This window comes from Cryptotermes secundus, unplaced genomic scaffold (assembly GCF_002891405.2).
Source record: "Cryptotermes secundus unplaced genomic scaffold, Csec_1.0 scaffold1288, whole genome shotgun sequence".
NCBI lineage: Eukaryota > Metazoa > Arthropoda > Insecta > Blattodea > Kalotermitidae > Cryptotermes > Cryptotermes secundus.
In genome coordinates, this window is record NW_019723927.1 from 379,998 (window position 1) to 404,734 (window position 24,737).

A 24,737-nucleotide genomic window follows, 5' to 3' on the forward strand; every position below is an offset into this window, starting at 1 on the left:
GTGGAGATTCGTTGCGCTGACCACGCGACACCCTCTATCCACTAAAGTTGGCACTAACTTCGCCGACAAGCGGCGGTCGCTTGGTCGGTACAGTTCGCTTGCGGACTAAAACCACGGAGTTTGTTTGCTTGTTTTGTTAGCACAGTCATAGGAATTCCTTCAACGCCGCTTGTGTCCCATAAATCAAGAAGTATGAAATGGGCGTAACATGCAACATGCATGAGAGAACTTAGAAATGCACACAATATTTTCGCCATAAACCGACGGCAAGAGACATTTTGGGAGACCTACGCGGAGATGGCGATATTAAAATGGATCCTAAAAAAACGTGTAAAGACCCAAGATGGGTTCATTTCACTTAGGGTAGGGCCCAATGGTCGGCTTTTATGAACATGTTTATGATTCTATACGCGGAGAGAATTTCTCGGCCAGGTCAGCAACTATCAGCTACTGAAGAAAGACTGTAACATCGAGTTGCTTACCACATAAACTATTTCAAAATATGAAAGGTTTTATCTTCTTGGATATAACGCCGTGTAGTCCGCTGAAAGTCAACCGATGTTTCGGAGGATTGCCACCCCCTTTCCACGGTGATTTCTTGCTCGGTTTATTCTTCGATCTTGAAGACGGTGGCGACAAGTTCCTCCACAACCACCGCTGTGAGAACCTCAAATCCTATCTCCCATTATGATGGGATAAAGTATAAACACGGCTACTAACCTCCAGTTGCAAAGACTACGCCTATCAAAATAACTGAAAAAATGTGTTCAACGTGGGGTTCCCCTACTTACTGTTCTCGGCTGAGCGGTAACCGCATGCTGCGGGTTGCTTCTTGCAGGCGGCCTTAACCTCGTCGATGACGATCCTTGTCAATGGCGCCACCAGGCTGGACGGACAATGTCTGCAACAACATATACACAGTTCTCAGTACTTATTCTTCTGGTTGTCTGGTAGAATTGTATCGACGTTTCGGAGAAAACCCCTGTCTCCATTTTCAGGGTCGCAGAATAAGCTAAGCAAGCAACAAGCGGAGGTAGTCCGTGACTCTGAAACGTCGAGAAATTCCTATCGGAGGGTAACGGTGTCACATCTATAGCATTCCTTATTCTATCCGAAACTGAACCACCAAGAAACAGCAGTACCGTCGGATCCATGCCTAAGCACTATGCCATGAAAGAGCACATATTCATTCTAGACCAGTGTTTCTCAACCGTCGGGTCCTGGCATCAATTGTACCGGGCCGCGGTGTCACAAAGCTTGTGAACCACCGTTCTAGACCACAACATTGGATGAGAGTACTGAACTCGGATCGACTTTACCATCGAAGCACGAATTCCAGGCGACCATTGCAAATACGGTTGGGTTAGCCCCAGAGATTGCTCTGGTCGTCTCCAGATCGTGCTCCCTCAACAATGCCCTTAAAAAAAACTCCGTGGTTTTAGTCTGCTATACTGACCGAGTGACCGCCGCTTGTCGGCGAAGTTAGTGCCAACTTTAGTGGATAAAGGGTGTCGCGTGGTGAGCGCAACGAATCCCCATGGCCGTTAGTTTCGGTTATCTAGACCGGAGCCGCTACTTTTCCATTCGAGTAGATCCTCAACTATCCTCACGAGGCTGAGTGGATCCCGTTCCAGACCCACTACTTCTCAGAAGATCTGGTAGCGCCGGGAATCGAACTCAGAACCTCTGGATCTGTAGCCAGGAACTCTGACCACTAGACCACAGAGGCGGTCAAGGCAACAAACCATGTTTTCGTAATAGCGGTACTAGCAGGGGCGGCCCGTGTATAGGCACTGCGGAACTGGCAGCACCCCCAATTTCCACATGATATTATCGATAACATTTATATAATTAGTCCTTTTTTCTTTAATTCTTTCTTTGTACTTGTACAATACAATATATAATCCTTAAGCTTAATGTCAGTAGCCAAATCTTTGTATGGAACTGTGCGCTTCTGGAGCAGCACCCCCACTAATTTTAGCTACGAGCCGCCACTGGGTACTAAGATAGTTAGAGGGCAGCTTCACACTCTTGTCACTTTATCACCGGTGAAAAGCACCGTGTAACAACTCAAAAGGAGGTTAGGTGTACTTCAGCGCCCATATAGTAATGGTGAAGAAGAGAACAATCCCTGCCCCTGCCGAGTATCGAATCTCGATCGTCAGGCACGTAGCATATAACTTTTCTGAGCTACACCGGCTTCCACAAGTACAGTAGATATATTGAGTTTCGTCATTTCACACGTTGAAATTAAGGCGCACGTGGGCCGGGCGTTGACCTAGTTACCCTATCTTTATAAAGCCCATACAATGAACGCGAACAGTGGCGTGGGTGGTGACCATTCAATTCGCGTCCGCGCCCACTCCCCCTTCCGGCTGAACAGTAAACAGACCTGTTTAGGCTAGTCACTTACAGTAGCGCCAAAACGCGCCCGCGAACAATGACGTAGCAACCGCAGCTGACAATGTGACATTCCGTATCTTGCATAACTTAAAGCCTGCTGCGTATATGTGGGTGTGATGTGGAGCATTACGTAACAAGGAACTTAATAATTTATACATATCAGCTATAGGAGGGGTTTTCATTCTTGTGATAACAGAGACACTCATACACTAATTTGAGCGACATCCCCGCCCACACACACACACACACACACACACACACACACACACTTAGAAGTTAGTATGTAAAAAAAAAAGTAAAGGTATCCCTGTAACAGGCCATGGAGGCCCAAAGGGTTGTGAGATGTTGAGGGTCCCACATTTTCTGAACAATCGGCTTACAGATGGCGGCAAGGAAGAATATTCCTGGTACTCATTTCTTTTAGAGGCTGAGTCGACTCCAGGGCCACAGTGCGGCTGGATTAGGTCAATTGGAAAAAAAAATCCAATGACCTCACCGTGACTTGAACCCGCGACCTTCCGGCTTGTAGCATAGTGCCTCAACCAACTACGCTACCGCGTGCCCCCTAAAAGTTAGTGTGTATTAATGATTAATGACAGAGGAATCCAACATATACACCTTTGTCAGTGTTTGCCGAATGCAACTACTTGCCGAAACTGTGCCTGGATGTAACCGTAGGAGTATTTTCGACAATTCTTGGGGAAACGGTGGCATCCATTAGGATAAATCAAGGACATGCAGAGTTGTTACTGTACTCTGCATACTGTAGCTCACATGGGGGACACGCCATGCGTATTTAGCGTCAACTGGAGCGTTTGTGTTTTTCCTTGTGGTATTTATGTTATCTACTGATTACAGACGCCGAGCAGTCTATCTTCGCCCGCTCGAATACTGGGATTGTGGGTTCGAATCCCATTCGAGGCATGGAAGTCTGTGAGCGTTTGTTCTGTGTGTAGATAGCGGCCTTGCGACGGGCTGGTCCTCTGTCTAAGGAGTCCTACCGACTGCGTATAGATTAAGAAACCGAAAAAGCGGCAAAGGTCCACAAGGGTTGTAGAGCCATGCATACATAGATTTATGTCATTTACCAATAAATTTACATCATTATCGGTTACCAGAAACTGGCATGTCCCATTCAATTTCAACCCCACACGGTTCTCTCTGACCTTCTTAATTGTGTATGCTAAAGCAATGCTGAGCCGGTCACGGTAGCCGAGCGGTCTAAGGCATGTACTGTCTTCGCTCGTTTGGAAACCGGGATCGTGGGTTCGAATCCCGCTCGGGGCATGGATGTTTAGTTTGTGTGTGTGGGTTTTTCTGTGTACAAGTAGAGGCCTTGCGATGAGCTGATCACCCGCCCAAGGAGTCCTACCGAATGTGTAAGATCTAGAAAAACCGAAGTGAACGGAGAAGTTCATGGAGGTAGGCCTAGGCCCACTGGGGCTGTAATGCCGGGTGGGGAGCAATGTTGAAAAGCAGTGACCATAGCGTCTCCTTGTTTCAGATCATTCTGAATAGGAAATGTATCACACAAATGTTTACCTATACCACGTTAATATCGGTTAAATTTAAACACATTTTAGTAAGCCTCACTAGTTTCATGGGTACACCGAACTAAATGAGAATGCTGTACTATAAAAGTGTTGTACTTTATGACAGTACTCACTAAATTGAATGAAGGTAAACTGAAAATTTTTTAAAGAAAAATTCTAAGGAAGATCAATTGCCCAAGCTATGTAAATGGAGTATGGAGAATAAAATAATAACGAATTACATTAATCATTCAAAGAAACAAATATAGTGCAGTCAATAAAAATAAACAGGCTGAAGTGGCTAGAGCATATCAGAAGGATGGATGAAAGTTTGCTCTACAAGAAATTAACCTTCTCCCAACCAGAAGGCAGTAGAAAGAAAGGAAGACCAAAAATAAGGTGGCTGACTGATGTATTGCAAGATCTTACATTTACAGTGACAGCTTGGTGGAAGAAGGCACAAGACTCCAAAGACCCCCAACAGTTGGAAGGCTGTTATCAAGGAAGCCAAGGTTTAAGAAAGGCTGTAGCGCCAGACAATGAGAAGAATTCTTTCCTAACTGAATCAGAGACTTCAAGAAAGCGCTGTCTCATTGTACGGCCATTCTTGTCTCCAGGATCTGGGGAATGAGAAAGAAAATCCTTCACCAGTTCTGATCTGTTACATCGAAACCTATAATGATGACCCCCAAGAATTCCGTCTGCATATGGACTCAACCTTGATAGAAGGACATTGGATAAAACTTTGTATGAAGCTGATAACGTGAAATTCCTTGGAAATAAAGTAAAGTAAGTAAGTAAAGGTATCCCTGTAACAGGCCGTGGAGGCCCATAGGGTTGTGAGATGTTGAGGTTCCCACATTTTCTAGACAACCGGCTCACAGATGGCGGTAAGGTTGTCAGCCTTAGGCGCCGGTCGCCTTTTACCGCCAAGAATATTCCTGGTACTCATTTTTATTAGAGGCTGAGTCGACCCCACGGCCATAGTGCGGCTGGAAGGATTAGGTAAACTGACAAAAATCCACCTCATCGGGATTCGATCCCGCGAACTTCTAGCTTGTAGCATAATGCTTCAACCAACAGTTCATGTTATCGCCCTTCTTGCAAACCAGTACAATAATGAACTCATTCCAATTCTGAGACAATTCTTCCTTATTCCGAAGAGAATTAATGAGTTTATGGATCTCAGAACTTGCCGTAGTCTTTCTTCTTCTTCTTCTTCTTCTATTTCTGTTGCTCCCAGTTGGAGCATAGGGCATCCGTGAAACGCTTCGTTTCACTTCAGTTTCTTAATCTTTCACAGCCGGTAGGTCTCCTTGGAAGGAGGATCAGCCCTTCGCAAAATGAACACAAACAGACATCCATGTCTGAGTGGGATTCGGACCCACGTACCCAGTGTTCGAGCGGGCGAAGACATTTCATGCCTCAGACCGCGAGGGATGTAGGCTGTAGCTTTCCAAAACGCATAAAGGCCAAAACTTGCTAACTGAGCGGTGATTAAACGAGAAACGATATACCAGGGAACAACTTTCGGTTAATGAAGACACATGAATGATTCGGGGGAACTGAAGTGAGCTACGAAGGTCTGTGACAACAGCACAGATGTACTGGTTTCTGTTGGTAGAATTAGTGAAGGGCGTAGTGGAAAGGGTGCGGAAGGAAACAGTCGTAGCCTGATTTGTGCAGATCTCGCAGAACGTGTCTAAATGGAGAGGAAACCACGAATATCCTCACGCAGGACAGTCATGTGCCGATCGAGATTTGAACCGGGCATATTCCGAATACAAGTCAAAAGCGTTATTGCTTGAGCCAACTTGGTCAGTGATTTAGGACATAAAATGAATCCGCTTGAACAGTTTACATTAATTGAGTACAAGGAAACTTCCTGGGGGTAAATAGCGGCCGGCGCGTAAGGCTCACCTCACCACCATCTGTGGACCGACTATCTAGAAAATGTGGGAGCCTCAACGTCTCAGAACACTATGAGCCTCTATAGCCTGTCACGGGAATAACAATATTTTTTTTACACTCTATACATGTATCATCACTTCCGGTGTTGAATGCATGTGACTGATTCTTCGGTTATTTATGGAAGCTGTTTCAAATATTGTAAAGTGGATGGCCACAACGTTGCTTAGCAACATCTCGGCAAACAAACCTCAACAATAGGGAGACTGTTTTATGGGGTCCGCGCCGCGACCGTTGCTGTGCAATGGTTCGGTAAAATGTTTCAAAAATAGAGGCTGTTTTCTGCGTGGTCCGTCCTGAAGGTTTATAGGGGACAGCGAAGGTCGTTTGAAGTCAGTTCTTGGCAGGAGGCAGTTGGAAGCAATTGAGAGACTAGTGTAGTGCAGTAGTGAGTTCTACATGGTTTGAGAAATGATTATAGGAGAAGTGAAGATAGCGGAATCCAGAGAAGACTCCAAGAGCAGAGTTCCGGAGACTACATATGAATATCAGAATTGAAGTGTTGAAAACATTACTTTATGTGTTATTGTTCCAGTAATAATTTGGAGAGTTATAATTAATTGTAGTTATAACCTGTGAGTTGTTAATAAACCCAATTATCAATCCAACCTCGCGTCTCAGTCACTCAAACACATGACAATGGAACGATCGTCATAAATGATGAGAAGATAAGGATTAGGAAGGAAAGAGCTGTGTCGCGGTATTCGCCTCTACGACCAGCCGGCTCGATAACATAACGCGGTGAAGGTAAAAACTAAAACTATTTTTGTGCATAATTAAGCACCACTTCATTAAAATGTATGCAGCAGTGGAGGTACCGCTCTACCCATCTTAATCGCGACACTAGCTGGAGGTGAGTGGCCAGCTTCACGCTTAGGCCGCTTTACTCCAGGGGAAAATGTCTCAGTATCCAAAGGAGGCCAGGCTAGACGTGCTCCCGGGTCGGTATGGAAAATGTTAAGAAGAAAAAAATCTACCTACTTGGTCGTCCAGTCTTTAACGCTATGCTAACTAAGCTATCTCGGCTTGCCTTTTAAAAGGTGTTGCACAGTCCAATCTGCTCCAATTTAATGCCTCACTGCAACTTGGGGAATTACCGGAGAAACTGTCATCTTTGTGCGCACTCGTACTGCTTGTACGCTGAAGGTCCGATTCTTATAATACAGAACTTAGGCACCGCCCTACTCCTTTCAACTGGGACACAGTTCACGGCGCGGATCAGTCTGATAATTATATACACTGCAATCTTGGATAGCAGACATTTTAATAAATGGCTTTGCGCCCTTAAGTACGTATTTCAGGGGAAGAAAGCATGGCTTATTAATTGTTCCAGACAGGTAAGCATCATGCACTGATTACTGTGCACAAGTGGCGTCACAGAACAGGATGTTTCCTACGACTCTACCAACAACACAGTTTCACGCCACCAGACCAGACCTTTCGGATCCTCCAGTGCGCAACTAAGTTGAACCAAACCACAGAGGTTTCGGTATGTGTTACCAACTGTAAAGTCCAGGTCTGCCATAACAAAATAAAAAGATAATAAAAATGAAGAGACTGACACTTTTTACACCACTACTTAGGCCAACATTCAGGAAACCTCCACTCCTTAAAACGTGACCTACTGCGGCTTACTTGGGTCTAAAAGAGAGATTATAATGTCTTAAAATATAGTCGAATGATCCTTTGGTTATTTAACTATGATTCCTCAATCGCATATTGTGGAGAATACGAAGACTAAATTATGAATTGAAAATTATGTTGCCAGAAGCTGTCGTGGCTTATTCTAAAGCAATATTTCAGAATTTACCTAGAGGAACTGACAACGAACAGGTTCAAGATGCGGATTTCTAGGTTTATATTCGAGATCTGGGGTTTAACTACTTGGACATAAGTTAGGCAAGGAGAAGGTAAGGAGAATATGAAGCAGAAGACGAGGAAGAAGCTGAAGAAAACAAAACTAACAGTGCTTGAGCCAACGCTGTAATTTCACTCTTCTGGAAAAATGGTTCGCTTAGAAATCGTCTGATACTGCTTAATTTGGTCTGACGGGGACAATGAATATGGGGTAGGCCTCGACAGGTCCTTGCTCCGCGACCATACCTATAGGCCTACAGAAACTACTCGTCTAATTGGGTATAAAGCTGTGGGTCTTTCGCCTTAGCTTCGCTGTGCAGAATCCACCTTATTCTGAAAATGCTTACGCTACCAGTTCGGTTCCATACAACACTGTTTCACAACCTGTGTACCGCGACGCTTTGACCCAAATGTGTTTCTAACATTTGCTAGCACTGATCAAGGGGTTAGTCGCTAGCTTCCCACCGCGGCGGCCCAGGTTCGATCCCGGGTCTGGTGAACTGGGATTTGTGGTAGACAAAGTGGCGCTGAGGCAGGTTTTCTCCGAGTACTTCGGTTTCCCATGCCAATCTTCATTCCACCAACTGCTCCACAATCACCTTCACCTATCATCTGGGGCTGGTACAATAGGCCAGAAGTGGCCGCAGTACAAGGGACTTAGTCCCACCCCACCAGCAATAAAAAAATAAATAATAGCACTGATCAAGAAGATTATGGCAATAATAATAAAAATAAACTTTTGGCATTAATTTTGATACGTCGATTCAATTTGGATACACAAACTTTTCATCACATCAGAGTTCTGTGTATTGAATTCTGAGCCATAACAGTGCGTTTTCACGTTCGTATTTCTTCTTGATATTCTAATAACCATAAGATGAGGAAATTATGATTAAGTAGTGAACAGAAGTTTATTCTCGCTTATATAGCGTCATTATTTCAAATTCCGCAATACGTGATATGCTATGTGTCTTGAGCACAAAAACAGATAACAAAAAGCAAAATTTATGCATGTTACCAGTTTTTACTGCCATTTTTGTAATCAGTGGTACCTGATTTCGTCAGAAGCAGCTCATTTTGTATATGTTATCGAAAACAACATGAAGCCGGTTGTATTGTGCAATGCTGTTGTTTCAACAGCATTTAAATGCCGTTCACTCAGTCTGTCATTTCACCCAACTCTGCTGCTGCTTAAGTTCTTTCTGCCTCGATATTCTCTTCCACGTCTTTCATATTATTTTTAACGCAAGACCCACTTACTGGTCATGCCTGTATTTATTATTCATTCCTACAATGTTCCTCATCCCTTTATATTAGGAGCCAGGATGGCTCGGTCGGTATAGCAAGGGGCTAGATGACCGAGAACTGATTTCCGGTAGGGGCAAGAGATCTTTTCCTTCGCTACGGCGTCCAGAACAACTCTATGGCCCATTCAGCCTCCTACCGTGGGTAATGGCTCTCTCTCCCCATACATGTTTATGGCGCAGTTTTTAATTAATTAAGCATATGCACAACTTTACGTTTACCTTTTTTTTTCATTGGCACTACAGCACCAGTGGACCTAGGCCTACCTCCATGAAACTCTCCGTTTCACTTCGGTTTTACTAGATCTTAGACATTCGGTAGGACTCCTTGGGCGGATGATCTGCTCGTCGCAAGGCCTCTACCTGTACACAAACACAGAAAAACGCACACAAACATCCATGCCCTGAGTGGGATTCGAACCCACGATCCCGGCTTCCGAGCGAGCGAAGACAGTGCATGCCTTAGACCACTCGGCTACCGTGACCGGCCTACGTTTACCGTTACCACTTAATATTTACATACATCCGATAAATAAAAACAAATTAAAGATCACAACACCAAGTTCATAAAGTCTGGTGTGGATACCACCCTCAAAAAATATAATAGAGATTAAGCTGAAATCTACTGTCATATTATCTTCCCATCTCCGTCATATTTTTCAAATCGTCTCCCTCCTCCCCTTCAATATTCCGGGCCAGATTCTGTCATGTCTCATTTCATCCGCGTGTGGTATACATCGCTTCGGTCTAGAAAACCGTTGCGCTGACTACGGGACACCCTCTATCCTCTAAAGTTAGCACTAACTTCGCCGACAAGCGGCGGTGGCTCGATCGGTATAGTTCGCTTGCGGACTGAAACCACGGAGTTTGTTTGTTTGGTATACATCGCACCGCTATCATCTTTCTAGATTTAATAAGCTTAACATTACTGGAAGACGATTATAAATTATTCAAGTTTCTCATTATGTGATCTTCATCGGTTCTTCGTTACTTCATGTCTCTCAGGTCCGAATATCATCAGTGATCTACATTCTCCCACACAAGTTTCATTTCCTACTCGTAGGGCATACCTTTCAATCTTTTCAGTTTCATACAGGATACAAGAAGATATAGTGGGGAGTTCAGAGTTGAACTCACAAAACCTACTTTCCCACGGCATAAACTTTTGATTTTTTTTATTGCTAGTGGGGGTGGGACTAAGTCCCTTGTACTGCGGCCACTTCTGGCCTATTGTACCAGCCCCACATGATAGGTGAGGGTGATTGTGGAGCAATTGGTGGAATGAAGATTGGCAAGGGAAACCTAAGTACTCGGAGAAAACCTGCCCCAGCGCCACTCTGTCCACCACAAATCCCACTTGACCAGACCCGGGATCGAACCGAGGCCGCCGCGGTGGGAAGCCAGCGACTAACCGCTTGAGCTATGGCGCGGCCTAACTTTTGGTCTTACTGTTAATGCTATTATTTAATGTTTAATATTTAAGCCGAAATTATTACGTAAGTATAAGTTTTGTGTGCATTAAATTTGCCGGACGAGGCTTCGAAGTTTCGCACCGTCTCCATGTCCGTAACTGTTAACTTACAAACACCATATCACATAAGATGTGATGCAACATTCACGGACTATCTCCATATCAGTACTAAATTCCAAATATCTGCCTCCTATAGTACAGTACTTGTCATCAAACTGAGAGTAAAACAAAACTTTCCAAAGGGAGTCATGTTATTTCACATTCTGTAAAAAAATATCTTTAATAAAAGCTGCATATTTTTCGAAGGCTTATTACAATACATAATTTAAAGACCCTACATTCAGCGGCTCCGGTCTCGCTTCCACCTCATAAATTCGCGCATTCGTCAGGCTGTCGCTACCACCTGCACGAAAAAAAGAAAAGCATGGAGTTGGGGTGATCTCCAACAGTATAACGTTCATACCACGTTTCATGACAATCAGCCAATCGGCCCAAAAATTTAAACAGAAGGAACACGGACGGAAGGACGGACACACACACACACATACAGCATGGTGTTAATGTATGTTCCAAAGTCGCACCGTAATACAGTATAACATTAAAGGAATAAAATTAATCTGCATTTAACGCAGCCTAAACTCAACAAAGACTTTATTTTATTTTATTTTATTTCCTTTACTACGGTTGTCTTCAGGAGTCCATGGTAGGTTGCTGAATATACAAGCTCCGAAATGTGCACATGACATCAAAGTGTAATGGATATAGAATGTACGTCTCCTTTTTCTCTCAGACTTTTGTTACAAGCAGTTTTACTTCCAGTATATATCGGGTGTCCGGATGAAATGTATCCAAAATAAAAAAAAATGTAATTTCGGAAAATGTCATACACGTATGCGGTTTATGTCCTCGGAAAGGAAAACTCTTAAGTTTTTTTTTTATGCCCGGCTTAAGCCCAAACGCCGCCACATTTTTGCCACCATGTTAGGAATCACCTGGACAGAGAGATGGCTAGGAGATGGATCGGCAGAGATGAACCAATTGCTTGGCCTCCTAGGTTGCCAGATTTAACCCCAGTGGATTTTTTATTGAGGGGTTATGTGAAGAACATTGTCTACCAGGTTAAGATCAACGAGCTTCAACACCTGAAAGTCCGCATAAGGGACGCTGTAGCTACGGTAACACCAAACATGCTTTATTCGTCGTGCCACCAAGGGAGCCCACATTTAAATTTACTGAGAAAGTTATATATGCAGAAAAAAACCTTTGATAGTTTCCCTTTGTAATGGTGTAACCCATTAATGTGTACAATAAATTCTTTCTGAGATATAATGATTTTATATTGGATACCTTTCATCCGGACAACCTATATTTAGTCAGACATGCGCAGAAACGCATGTACATCTTCAAGTAGAGTCGTCATTATACATGTAGGATCTAGCTGAAAAGTGAAATGGCTCAACAATTTCCCGTACAATTCTTCAATGTAAAATTTCATGAAAATCCGTCCAGCGGTTCCAGAGTTCCATGTGTACGGCGGACGGATCGACTGGGCAAACGTAACAGGCGCGCAGCAGGATTGTGAACGCGCCTAAAATTCCATTTCCAGCTTTCATGAAACACACTCCGCCTCCATTACGGAGACCAACTGTTTAAATAGTCACTGTTGCGAAGCACATAAACACACCCCTCTATGCAAAACGGGGTTTTTATTTACGTTAAACTCGGTAGAACAGAGGTTCTTAGTAACCAAAGGATTTTAATCGGTTAACGAACATAATTTAGTGAAATATGGAAGAAAATCTATAAACAAAAAATTCCAACACTTTTATTTTGAGCCGGAACAATTCATTAATGTTTACGAACATATATGTTTTTAAAATTAATTAGTCCGCAAGTGAACTATACCGACCGAGCGACCGCCGCTTGTTGGCGAAGTTAGTGCCAACTGTAGAGGGCAGAGGGTGTCGCGTGGTCAGCGCAACGAATCCCCACGGCCGTTAATTTCCGTTTTCTAGACCGGAGCCGCTATTTCCTTGAAATAACTCCTCAATTATCCTCACGAGGCTGAGTGGACCCCGTTCCAGACCCACTACTTAGAAAATCTGGTGGCGTCGGGAATCGAACCCGAACATCTGGATCTGTAGCCAGGAAGTCGGACCACTAGACCACAGAGGCGGTTGTTTACGAACAGATGAGGATGAAAATTCAGTTATTGCCTCTTTCGACTCCTATACCATCCATCTGATTCAAACAGAAATCGATATAGCTTTAACAAAGCAAAATGGTGTCAAGCTTCAAACATACTACGAACCACATGAGTCTATCAGTGTTACCAACACACAAACCAGACTGCACGATTGTCGCCGTTGCTGTCACGCTTTACCGATCAAGCCCGTCCACAGGCCGTTTCTGCCAAGTCATTGATCGCGATGTTATTGTACCTCAACTCTCGAGTACGCTTTCCATTGTGAGTGTACAGTATTTACACCAGCAACTTCAGTTTCCCGACTACAAGGAGAGAGGATGTAAGGAGAGAATGGACAACTCAAGATAACTTTCTAATACTGACCATTAACAACGCAATAATTTATACATGAAGACGAAACTTGGCGAGTACACGCCCTGGTATATGTGGGCATATCTGGGTTACGGAATATGCTTGAAATTAGTTTCCCTCGGCCTGGAGACAAAGGCGGAAATGAGTTCCAAGCTCGCCAATGTTGTAGGGTTTGCAATAGTGCAGAAATGGCGCGAAACAAGAGGGCACGCATCCGGTCAGTGTTGCAAAGTACACAATGTTGTCAAATTTCGTCTTCATAGGTAAATTACTAATTCGAGGCCTCATCAGAATGAATCATTCAGTATAAAATGAAGAACTTAGTTCTTTATGCAGGATACTGTTATGGTTGTGAAATCAGGGTTACAATTGGCACTATACGTAACTCCGATGGGAGATCTGGGGACGATATTAAACTGATGCTTAAGAATACGTAACTCTAATGGGAGATCTGGGGACGATATTAAACTGGTGCTTAAGAATATGTAACTCCGATGGGAGATCTGGGGACGATATTAAACTGGTGCTTAAGAATACGTAACTCTGATGGGAGATCTGGGGACGATATTAAACTGGTGCTTAAGAATACGTAACTCTGATGGGAGATCTGGGGACGATATTAAACTGGTGCTTAAGAATACGTAACACCGATGGGAGATCTGGGGACGATATTAAACTGGTGCTTAACAATACGTAACTCCGATGGGAGATCTGAGGACGATATTAAACTGGTGCTTAAGAATACGTAACTCTGATGGGAGATCTGGGGACGATATTAAACTGGTGCTTAAGAATACGTAACTCTGATGGGAGATCTGGGGACGATATTAAACTGGTGCTTAAGAATACGTAACTCTGATGGGAGATCTGGGGACGATATTAAACTGGTGCTTAAGAATACGTAACTCTGATGGGAGATCTGGGGACGATATTAAACTGGTGCTTAAGAATACGTAACTCTGATGGGAGATCTGGGGACGATATTAAACTGGTGCTTAAGAATACGTAACTCTGATGGGAGATCTGGGGACGATATTAAACTGGTGCTTAAGAATACGTAACTCTGATGGGAGATCTGGGGACGATATTAAACTGGTGCTTAAGAATACGTAACTCTGATGGGAGATCTGGGGACGATATTAAACTGGTGCTTAAGAATACGTAACTCTGATGGGAGATCTGGGGACGATATTAAACTGGTGCTTAAGAATACGTAACTCTGATGGGAGATCTGGGGACGATATTAAACTGGTGCTTAAGAATACGTAACTCTGATGGGAGATCTGGGGACGATATTAAACTGGTGCTTAAGAATACGTAACTCTGATGGGAGATCTGGGGACGATATTAAACTGGTGCTTAAGAATACGTAACTCTGATGGGAGATCTGGGGACGATATTAAACTGGTGCTTAAGAATACGTAACTCTGATGGGAGATCTGGGGACGATATTAAACTGGTGCTTAAGAATACGTAACTCTGATGGGAGATCTGGGGACGATATTAAACTGGTCATTAAGCATACCTAACTCCGGTGGGAGATGTGGGGACGATATTAAACTGGTCATTAAGCAAAGACGTTTCGGCCATGTGGGCTAGATCTAATTGGCGCATGACTTGTGTCCAACGACTATCTAATGTTAGCAGAATCGAAACTCCAGATTCTAAAATTACAAGGTTGGTTGGTCAATATCTCAATAAGGCAGTCAGTAATTCAGTCAATTATTCTACTTCGCAATTTACCGAACACACCGGATATGCTAAGATTTTTCGTGATTTTCCCCAGTCCCCCACACCACATGAACACCAGAATAATTCCTCCGAACAGTCCAAGACTGCTTCTATCCGTATCCTCTTAAAATCATTCATNGTGTCCAACGACTATCTCATGTTAGCAGAATCGAAACTCCAGATTCTAAATTACAAGGTTGGTTGGTCAATATCTCAATCAATAAGGCAGTCAGTAACCAGTCAATTATACTACTTCGCAATTTACCGAACACACCGGATATGCTAAGATTTTTCGTGATTTTCCCCAGTCCCCCACCCCACATGAACACCAGAATAATTCCTCCGAACAGTCCAAGACTGCTTCTATCCGTATCCTCTTAAAATCATTCATAATCACCCTGCCATTAAACGCGATATGTAGTTGATTAAGTGGTGTTATATAAATGAAGAAACAAACTTTACAGTGATAAGATGGCTAGAAATATTCCCACAGAACACTGCACCTTGGTCTGACATAGGAGACAGGAATGTTGGCAAGCGCATATGTCTCGTTATATGCAATAACTGTACCCACACTGGATACTGAGAGTATGGAACAGTCTATTTCAGCGCATCCAGACTGCAGACACCCTACGCAACCAAACCTGCCCGAAAGTGCAAATGGGCAATGTTGATCTACCCCCGAAGAAATACCTAAGCATGCATCTGGATAGAAGACTGACATGGGCGAACCACATGAAAACAAAAATAAAACAGCTCAAACTAGAAGCGAAACAAATGCACTGACTTCTCGGAAGATCAACACTATCAAGAGAAAACAAACCCCTCCTATACAGAACAGTACTCAAACCCTTATGGAGCTATGGGATTCAGCTATGGAGAGCAGCCTCCAATTCCACTTGCTTGGTAAGAGTTGGTTCAGATCTAAAACGAAGTGATTTTAGTCCGCAAGCGAACTATACGGACCGAGCGACCGCCGCTTGTCGGCGAAGTTTTAGTGCCGACTTTAGCGGATAGAGGATGTCGCGTGGTCAGTGCAAAGAATCCCCACGGACGTTAATTTGGGTTTCCTAGAGTGGAGCAGCTATTTCCTTGAAATAGCGCTTCAATTATCATTGCGAGGCTGAATGAACCCCGTTCCAGACCCACTACATCTCAGAAAGATTCTGGTAGCGCTGGGAATCGAACCCGGACCTCTGTATCCGTAGCCAGGAAAGCTGACCACTAAACCACAGAGGCGGTCTTGGTTCTTTCAGATCTCCTGTGACGAAATTCGACAAGTCTACCCAGGCAAAGCCGACATGCGGTCAAAGATACACACAAAGAACCATCCTTCCGTCTTCTCTCTGTCCGGCTTAGGTTGTACAGCGCCTCGGATGGAGAACGCTACAGCTGTGACCACATCCTCACTTCATCTCCACGTTACGCAAAAAAAAAAAAAATGACATTAAGTGAGAGTGTAGATTAACTGTTCCGACGTCATTGCTCAAGCGTTGGTAATTACTGCTGACACTGATACATCAGCATGATCAAGTCAAGGGGGATGAGGAGGGCACGGCATGTAGCACGAATGTGGGAGATGAGGAATGCATATAGGATATTGGTGGGAAAACCAGAAGGAAGGAGACCACTGGGAAGACCAAGGTGTAGGTGGGTGGACAATATTAAAACGGATCTTAGAGAGATAGGATGGGATGGTGTGGCTCAGGATAGGGACCAGTGGAGGGCTCTTGTGAACACGGTAATGAACCTTCGGGTTCCATAAAATGCTGGGAAGATCATGAGTACATGCAGATTTGGCTTCTCCTCAAGAAGGGCTCAGTTCCATAAGTAAGTACTGATACATCAGTAACGTCAAAATTCTATACAGTTACTGGGTACAAGTGCTTGTCGCTGCTGGCCAACACACGTATTTCGTCATTTACCTCCCAGTTTCTGCCACAAAGAAACCTCAGCCTTTATAGCCATCTTGAACGGTCTCTCCGTCCCTTCGTCTGTAATTAGTTGCACGTTTGGAGTTTATGCTTCGATGTTACGTCCCTGGGACCGCCTCTGTTGTCTAGTGGTCAGAGTTCCTGCCTACAGATCCAGATGTTCTGGGTTCGATTCCCGGGCGCTACCAGATTTTCTGAGAAGTAGCGGGTCTGGAACGGGGTCCACTCAGCTTCGTGAGGATAACTGAGGAGCTGCTTAAATGGAAAAGTAGCGGCTGCGGTCTAGAAAACCGAGATTAACGGCCATGGGGATCCTCTGCGCTGACCACGTGACACCCTCTATCCGTTAAAGTTGGCACTAATTTCGCTGACAAGCGGCGGTCGCTCGGTCGGTATAGTTCGCTTTTGAACTAAAGGGCACGGAGTCTTTTTGTTCTTGTTACGTTCCTGGCGAGTTCTGGTTAAGAATTCCGGATGAATCTTTCAGACTTGTTGGGCGGAAAATCTATGCCTACAAGCACACACCATTACAACAGTCAGGCACAGGCATGAAATGATGCGTTGGGTGGGGTTGGAGTCCTTGCATCTTGGACCGCATAATCAGAGGAAAGAAAAGTGTTTTGCGCAAAACTATATTCTACTCTGAAGATGGAAACAAAAAATAGTCGTTCGTTCGTGACCTACTACGTAATTTACGTAGATGCTTTGTGTTCACGGCCGACAATTCGTTGCTGCGGTAATCCGAAACCACGTGATTCTAACGCCGTCACTCGCTGTTACATAACTTATACAGAGACGGATTTGTAGGTACGTAAGTGTTCTACCGGCCGGTCACGGTAGCCGAGCGGTCTAAGGCATGCACTGTCTTCGCTCGCTTGGAAGCCGGGATCGTGGGCTCGAATCCCACTCAGGGTATGGATGTTTGTGTGCGTTTTTCTGTGTTTGTATACAGTTAGAGGCCTTGCGACGAGCTGATCACCCGCCCAAGGAATCCTACCGTATGTCTGAGATCTAGTAAAACCGAAACGGAGAGTTTCATGGAGGTAGGCCTACGCCAAAATGACGGCTGTAGCGCCAATGAAAAAAAAAGTTCTATCACCATATAAAATTTCGTATGCCCAGGTCCAATTAGTCAATTTCGTGATCGGAGTCAAACCGAAAGCTATACAGATATTTCATACTGGCTCTATTATGCTGTTCTACGTTCTGGAGGGGGGAGATATTTTTCGAGGACCAATTGCCATATAACATTTCTTGACCCTAGATTAAGTGACGCTATTGTTGCCCCAACTCAGAAGTTCGTGCGTCCGCCATTACCAACAGTAGGATATTAAAAAATATGACGGTGGGGTGGTCTCCAATAACCTAATTTTCATACCAAATTTTGTGAAAATTACACAGATGGTTCTCAAGTTTAAAGAGTGACACACACAACTAAAATGATCTGAGGGTCTCACAGCGGTGGTTATGAACAGCCCTACTGTCTGGAAATAATTCTGTGTAGTCCTTCGGTTGATTTTATGATTATACGGCGTTATATGGAAGCGCCATAGCTCAAGGGGTTAGTCGCTGGCTTCCCAACGCAGCTGTCCGGGTTCGATCCCGGGTCTGGTCAAGTTGGATTTGTGGTGGACAGTGTGGCCCTAGGGCAGGTTTTCTCCGAGTACTTCGGTCCCCCCTGCCAATCTTCATTCCAGCAATTGCTCCACTTTCACCCTCACCTATCATCTGGGGCTAGTGCAATAGGCCAGATGTGGCCGCAGTACAAGGAACTTAGTCCCACCCCACTAGCAAAAAAAAAATACGGCGTTATATCCTAGAAGGCAGGAATCAAAATGATGACTTTATGAGCTAAGAAGACTCTTTAAACAGACCTGCGGAAAATTAGTGGAACGAACACAATATCTGAAAAGCAAAATTAGGCCCCGTCATTTACGAGATCGAAAAGTATTTTTAAGTGAAACAGATTAGTCTATAATTTGCCGCAGGTCCGTTATAATTGTTATGTGTGATATTTTGTGAAATCTAATATAACCGAATGCCTGAGTTTTGCAAGCACTGCAGTTGATAGTGTAAAGTATATGAGTATATATACTAAACATTTCAGAGCGTAGTTTGTGTCGCTTGTTTCCACTACGACGTTGCCTCATCCATGCCTGACGTAATTCATGCAGGCTCCAGGGTAATTAAGAGCAACAGACTGCAACTCGCTACTCCGCAGACTTTACCGGCACTGCCAACCCCTTCCCATTGCAGTACTCCCATACTGACAGCCCGATTCATTCTTTGGGTCCTTAATAACGCTCTTTTATGAGTGATGATTAGGGACGAAAAACTTCCGAAATATGCACTAAAATATGCACATAAAAATTTATACCAAATATTAAAATTTATTTTACATTATTTTAAGACCAACAAATCAATATTTAAGTTAACTTTATTTAATCACTGAATTATTCACTTGCAATAAAAAGCTATTCTTAAATACAAATCATGCAACAAAGCCAAAATATTTCATTACAAATTTAGAAATCCAATGGTACTCACATTTAGCTCTCCGAACTTTCAACTTCTCTCCTATTGCAGTTCACAATTACTAAATGTTTTGTTTTCCATAGTTAGTCGCCTCCTATTGTCTAGCAAAATGTCCTTATAGCGGGAAAAACTTCTTTCCACCTCACAGGAACTTAGGGGCGCGTGTACAAAATCCGCTATTTGCTCCACTGTTAGTGATTTTTTACTTGGCAGTTCAGTACGTTTACCGGCTAAAATTTCTTCAATTTCACAAATTTGTTCATATCCTGGATTTTTTTAAAGAATGCTGTGTACTTTTTCCTTTACTACTTCACAAACTCTTCCAGGAACCGAAATCAATTGGGTAACAGTGGTTTTGAACATACTTAACGACTGATACAAAGTAGTACTGCTATTGCTTGCCTCCAGTGAGGAAATGGCGGATGAAAGATGAGAGAAGTGAGCAGATACAGGAAAGATTAGTTTCTAGTTCTGCGTTTTTTAGTACATCTTGGGCAATTTGAATTGGTGCTGCACTTTTGGGATCAAATGTGTTCACGACATTCCTAACTGTTTCTAAATGTTCGGTATAATAACTCGCTGCACACAGCCAAATGCCCCAAGATCGTAACACTGCTTCACGTAATATTTGAGCACAGTAGATTCATACGGCACTTTGCACTGTGTATACTTCTCTATGAAGTTTCTCAGAGTAGGACTGGTTAGTTTCCACAGCGGAATATCTGACGCTAAAAAGGCTTCTCATAAATCAAAGGAAAACTGTGAAAAACTATTATTAGAAAATTCAGTAAGCAATTTTTGAACACGAGCACTTTTCGTGGATTTAATTTTAATATTCTCTTTGTGTATATTAGTGTTCAAATGCTGAAGCACTTGAAAGCGTTTTTCACAACCAACTGTTTTCTCGACAATAAAGAATTTCGTTGTCCGTACTTATCAACTCTCATTCGAACTCCCGCTGATACATCTGTAATTTAGTTTTCTGACTTACTTTCACTTTCGGCACGACTACAGAAAGCTAAACAAACTTAACTACAGACTAGTCACCACTAATGTGAATGGCCCCGGCTTCAAATGAAGAAGCATAACAAACTTCATGGAGAGTTCAGAAATAAATAAGTGAAGTCCCTTATCAGTTGAATACTATTACATGTGAACGCTTCCGACTAATCTCTTCGCGGCCACTTTGATGGTACGCGGATGAGGCAAGTTACGAGGGATCGGGGAAGTCCCGTCCTGGGTATTGCATCAGAAACATGAATCATGACGAAATGTTGAGTCAAATATGCAACATATTCTAATATGTAAAAGAAAAATTGTATACACACGACCATGATTGAAAATTTGAACATAAAAGTAAAAAATATATATGATAAACGTTTTAAAATGGAAATATGCAGCATAAATAGAGACCTTTGAAAATATGATGCTTATTCATAAAACAGGCAAAATATGCATTTATATGCACCATCAAACCATGTCCAAAATTTAAGAAATAAAGCAATTCATACATATATCCAAACAAGAATACTTTCTGGTTGCAAGAAAGAAATATGCATTTGCATTAAAATCCTGTCCCTAGTGATGATGATCATAAATGGTGTGTTGGCAAAGATTAGGGAGGACAAGGTCCTGACCTATGTAACTGCACTTTCCTGACAATTTGGAGAAGTTGCGGAAAACTTCAGCCAGGACAGTCAGCACCAATGCCGGGACTCAAAACCGATACTTCGGAATACAACTCTAAAGATCAGTATTACACCATCTGTCTTGGTCATACCGCCTGAATGGGGGGTGGGGCAATTTAACAGTTACTGCACCCCCTCAAAAAAAATAGGTCCTAGAACAGGAGTCTAATGGATATTCGAGAAACTGATTGTGGATCTATAACATGACTATGCATAAGGTAAAATGGCAGGTTATTACGTATATTGTGACGATTATTTTTCTAATTTTGCAAACACGAAATATACATGGAAAAGGGTTACAGTGGTTCGAAAATCAATTTTGAGATCCTGGCGTTCTTATAAGATTTCAGCACAACTGAATATGAAAAACCGTTTTTTGGAAGCCATTTGTCTGTATGTCTGTACGTATGATGAATGCTTCTCGCTAGTGAATGAACGGTTGGTCCAATTTTATTCACATTCGGCATTATACTACAATTTTATTCCCACAGGTGAATACGATCGTTCTACCTTCAAAAGTAGGCGTCCTTCAAATGGACCCCAAAAAACAAAATTATTTCTTTGAAAACGGTTCCATGGTATAGATTACATTTCAGTATTTTAAGGAACCCACTTACCTAAATAGAAACGCAAAGGGAACTTCGCCAGGCAAATAACGGTACGCGAATTAGGAACGCAAACGTGAAGTTTCTATTCAGCAGAGACAGTTTTTATCAGTAGAACGGACTTCAATGTTGTTCGGCATTCTGTAACCAACAACTGTCTACCGAGCAACAATAGATTTCGTTTCCAAGTAAATTAGGTCAAGGTCATTCGCATATTAGAACGCATACGTAATGTCTCTGCGCGAATCACTTTACTTTGCGACTTTATAAGCATATCACGTTATATACTGTTGAATGTTAACATGACTGGTAAATAATGATTGTAATAGAAATGAAATAAAGGTATCTTGGCCTAAAAATGGCACAATCACAGAATTTTCCTGCTAGAACTAAGAACACCATGAAAAACCTTGGTTAGAATACCCGATGTCTCGACCAGAGATTTGAGGAGAGAACCTCTTAAATCCAAGCTACCGCTACACCAAGCTGGTCATTCATTCTAACAAACTTTTGAATTTGGTGACCACATTTGACCACACAGACAACTACCAATTGCGCAAGGAAGACATGAAAGTTCAGAACTCGGTTGTGTACTACTGCAGTCTCCTTTGCATTAAGATTTTCCGTTGCTGCACTGCCTCGTGTTATAACCAAGTACATCTTCTTCAATGCTGCATTCTCCATTCACCTCCATCAATTATTGTGAGCCGTTTGTCTAGAAAATGTGGGAGCCTCGATGTCCCACAACCCTATGGACCTCCATGACCTGTTACAGGGATACATTTACCCCAACATAACGACTAAGGGACGGGAACACTACGATCTTCACACAGAATATTTACACTATTCACAGTGCTCCAAAAAAGGTTCCAGGATAGTTCAGTCGATACAGTGACAGGTTTTGGGCTTAATGGCTGGGTTTAGATTCCTGCAAGGGGCAAGAGATTTTCTCTACTCCACAGCGTGTAGACCAGCTCGGGGGCCCACCCAGCCTCCTATCCAACAGGTACCAGGGGCACTTTTCCCTGACTGTAAAGTGGCTAAGGTGTAAAGCTGATGACTCACTTCCATCTAGTACTGAGGTCAAGAGTGGTGGAGTTATACCTCCACTCCCCCATATCTTCATGGCACAGTGCTTACTTAATTAAGCACAGACACAACTTTAACTTCTTTTTGATACTGATCCAAAAAGACAATTTTTTATTGTAGAAAAAATTTTGTAAATACAAAAAAGGCCTAGGCAATGCCCATCCGGCCTCCAAAAAGACAATCGTTGCGCTGACCACGCGACATCCTCTATCCGCTAAAGTTGACACTAACTTCGCCGACAAGCGGCGGTGGCTCGGTCGGTATAGTTCGTTTGCGGACTAAAACCACGGGTTTTTTTTTTCTTATGGGTGACTGAGTTCCTGAAAGTGTAGTATTAAGAAAAGAAAACTTCATTATTACCAGCACTAGATTTATGTGTAGGGTAAAAATTTACAGCTTTGGGCCTCACAACCTGATAGACCTCAAAATATTGAGAAAAAAAATCATTCACGAAAAAACACAACATACTCTTGTAGAAATTGGCCGACTGCGTCTCATCAGATTAGAATGGTGGGAACAATACATACAGGAATACCCATTAGACTCAAAAACAAATTGCAATGTGGCACCTCTCACAGTTTTCAGTCCTGGTGCAATTGTGTACGTGTTCTCAAGCAAATGATCGTTTTTACTTGTACATGAATATACAGCTCAATCTTGTTCATAAGTATCCACATGTAAATTAACATTCCTTAGTAATTTAATTAAGGCCTTTTTATCAAAAGATGGCATTTCTGGAAAAACATTTTGTTAAATTACCTTCTGTCATGAAAACGTCAGTATAATTATACAAATCCCTGATGTTTATTAATAATTTTTTCGACAATCAGTTTTAAAACAATCATAACGATCTCGTCTTCATTACTTAGGAACTCAGAAAGTCTTATGGAGGCCTTACCCATTTAATTCAAGGTACCAACGAACGAGCCATGGTTCTTTTTGATACCTACCTAACGAATTGTGGTTGCAATTTACTTACTTTTGGTTGAGGTACTGCAAGGTCCAATCCACTATTTCTCCAACTATCTCCGAATCATACAAATAATATCCGGCCACTTTGACTGGAAGCTGATCATTGGGATTCACTGTCGTCGCAAATTCTTCAAAAAACCGCCTATAAAGCGCCAAGAAATCTTCTGTGTCTGCCATGGCATAAAACTCCAAGAGATGTTTACTTTACGTCAACGCGGTCCACACACTTCCTTGCTCTTGAACTATTTTCGATTATATTATTTGTTGATATGTAGAAAAACTTTGTACTTCTGTTACACTAACAAATCACGTGCTCCATTAATTTGTAGTAAATAAACAACCAGCACACTCTCAACTACATAACACTTCCACTATCAGATGACTACAAACGACTACAAACAAGAAGCGATAGACATGCTCCCAACGTTACACACAAAGTTGGCAGAATATTAGATACGTTAAAGAAATTATTACCTATTACAGCGAATTGTGATCATGTGTTAATGCTTTACTTTTTAGATAATTTTTATGGCATTACTCAAATCAAAAACACGTACTCTCAGAAATTTGACATATGTAACAGCAACTATGTGTGAGTATATTGGTAGTCATGTTCGTCCTTTGGCTATGCGGTACTCGAAACGACCACCAGATTGCTGAAGATTTTGGGGGTAATATGCTGCCATCTATGCACATCATTGACAACGACAGCGACTAATGCGCACTCTATGCGGCAGGGTCGTTCAAGATAATTTCTTCTTTTCGTGACTCATTTAACGATGTTTTCAGTATCGAGCCTAATAGCGTCGGATGATTGTTGAATGATGATAGATTGGAAAGGGTTTGGAAGGAAGTTGTCGTGGCATAACTGAAGAAAAATCTTTCAGAATATATCCGGTGTCCTAGCCGAGATTCGAATGGAGCACCTTCCGAATACAAGTCCACAGGGTCACCTCTAGAACAGTTGTCCCGTCACCTCTTGAAAAATTAATACTCGTTCCACTTTTCAACAAATTCTTATGGAACACGAAGTTTCATTGCCGTGGTCATATGAGTCCACATCCAGATGTGGGGGGGGAGGTAGAAGGCAG

At 42.8% G+C, this 24,737-nt stretch overlaps 1 protein-coding gene across 1 annotated transcript in view; it reads right to left on the reverse strand.

Moving 5' to 3' along the window:
• The window catches only part of LOC111862200, a 205,865-nt gene extending 181,739 nt beyond the window's left edge, over positions 1-24,126 (reverse strand). Inside the window, exons 1-2 of the mRNA XM_023847399.2 lie at positions 23,654-24,126; positions 792-901 (exon numbers count right to left, since the gene is read on the reverse strand). Of these exons, the coding sequence (XP_023703167.1) occupies positions 792-901; positions 23,654-23,823 (280 nt within the window). The 5' untranslated portion in view covers positions 23,824-24,126. The remainder of the gene's footprint in view (positions 1-791; positions 902-23,653) is intronic.
• Between the last annotated feature and the right edge of the window lie 611 nt (positions 24,127-24,737).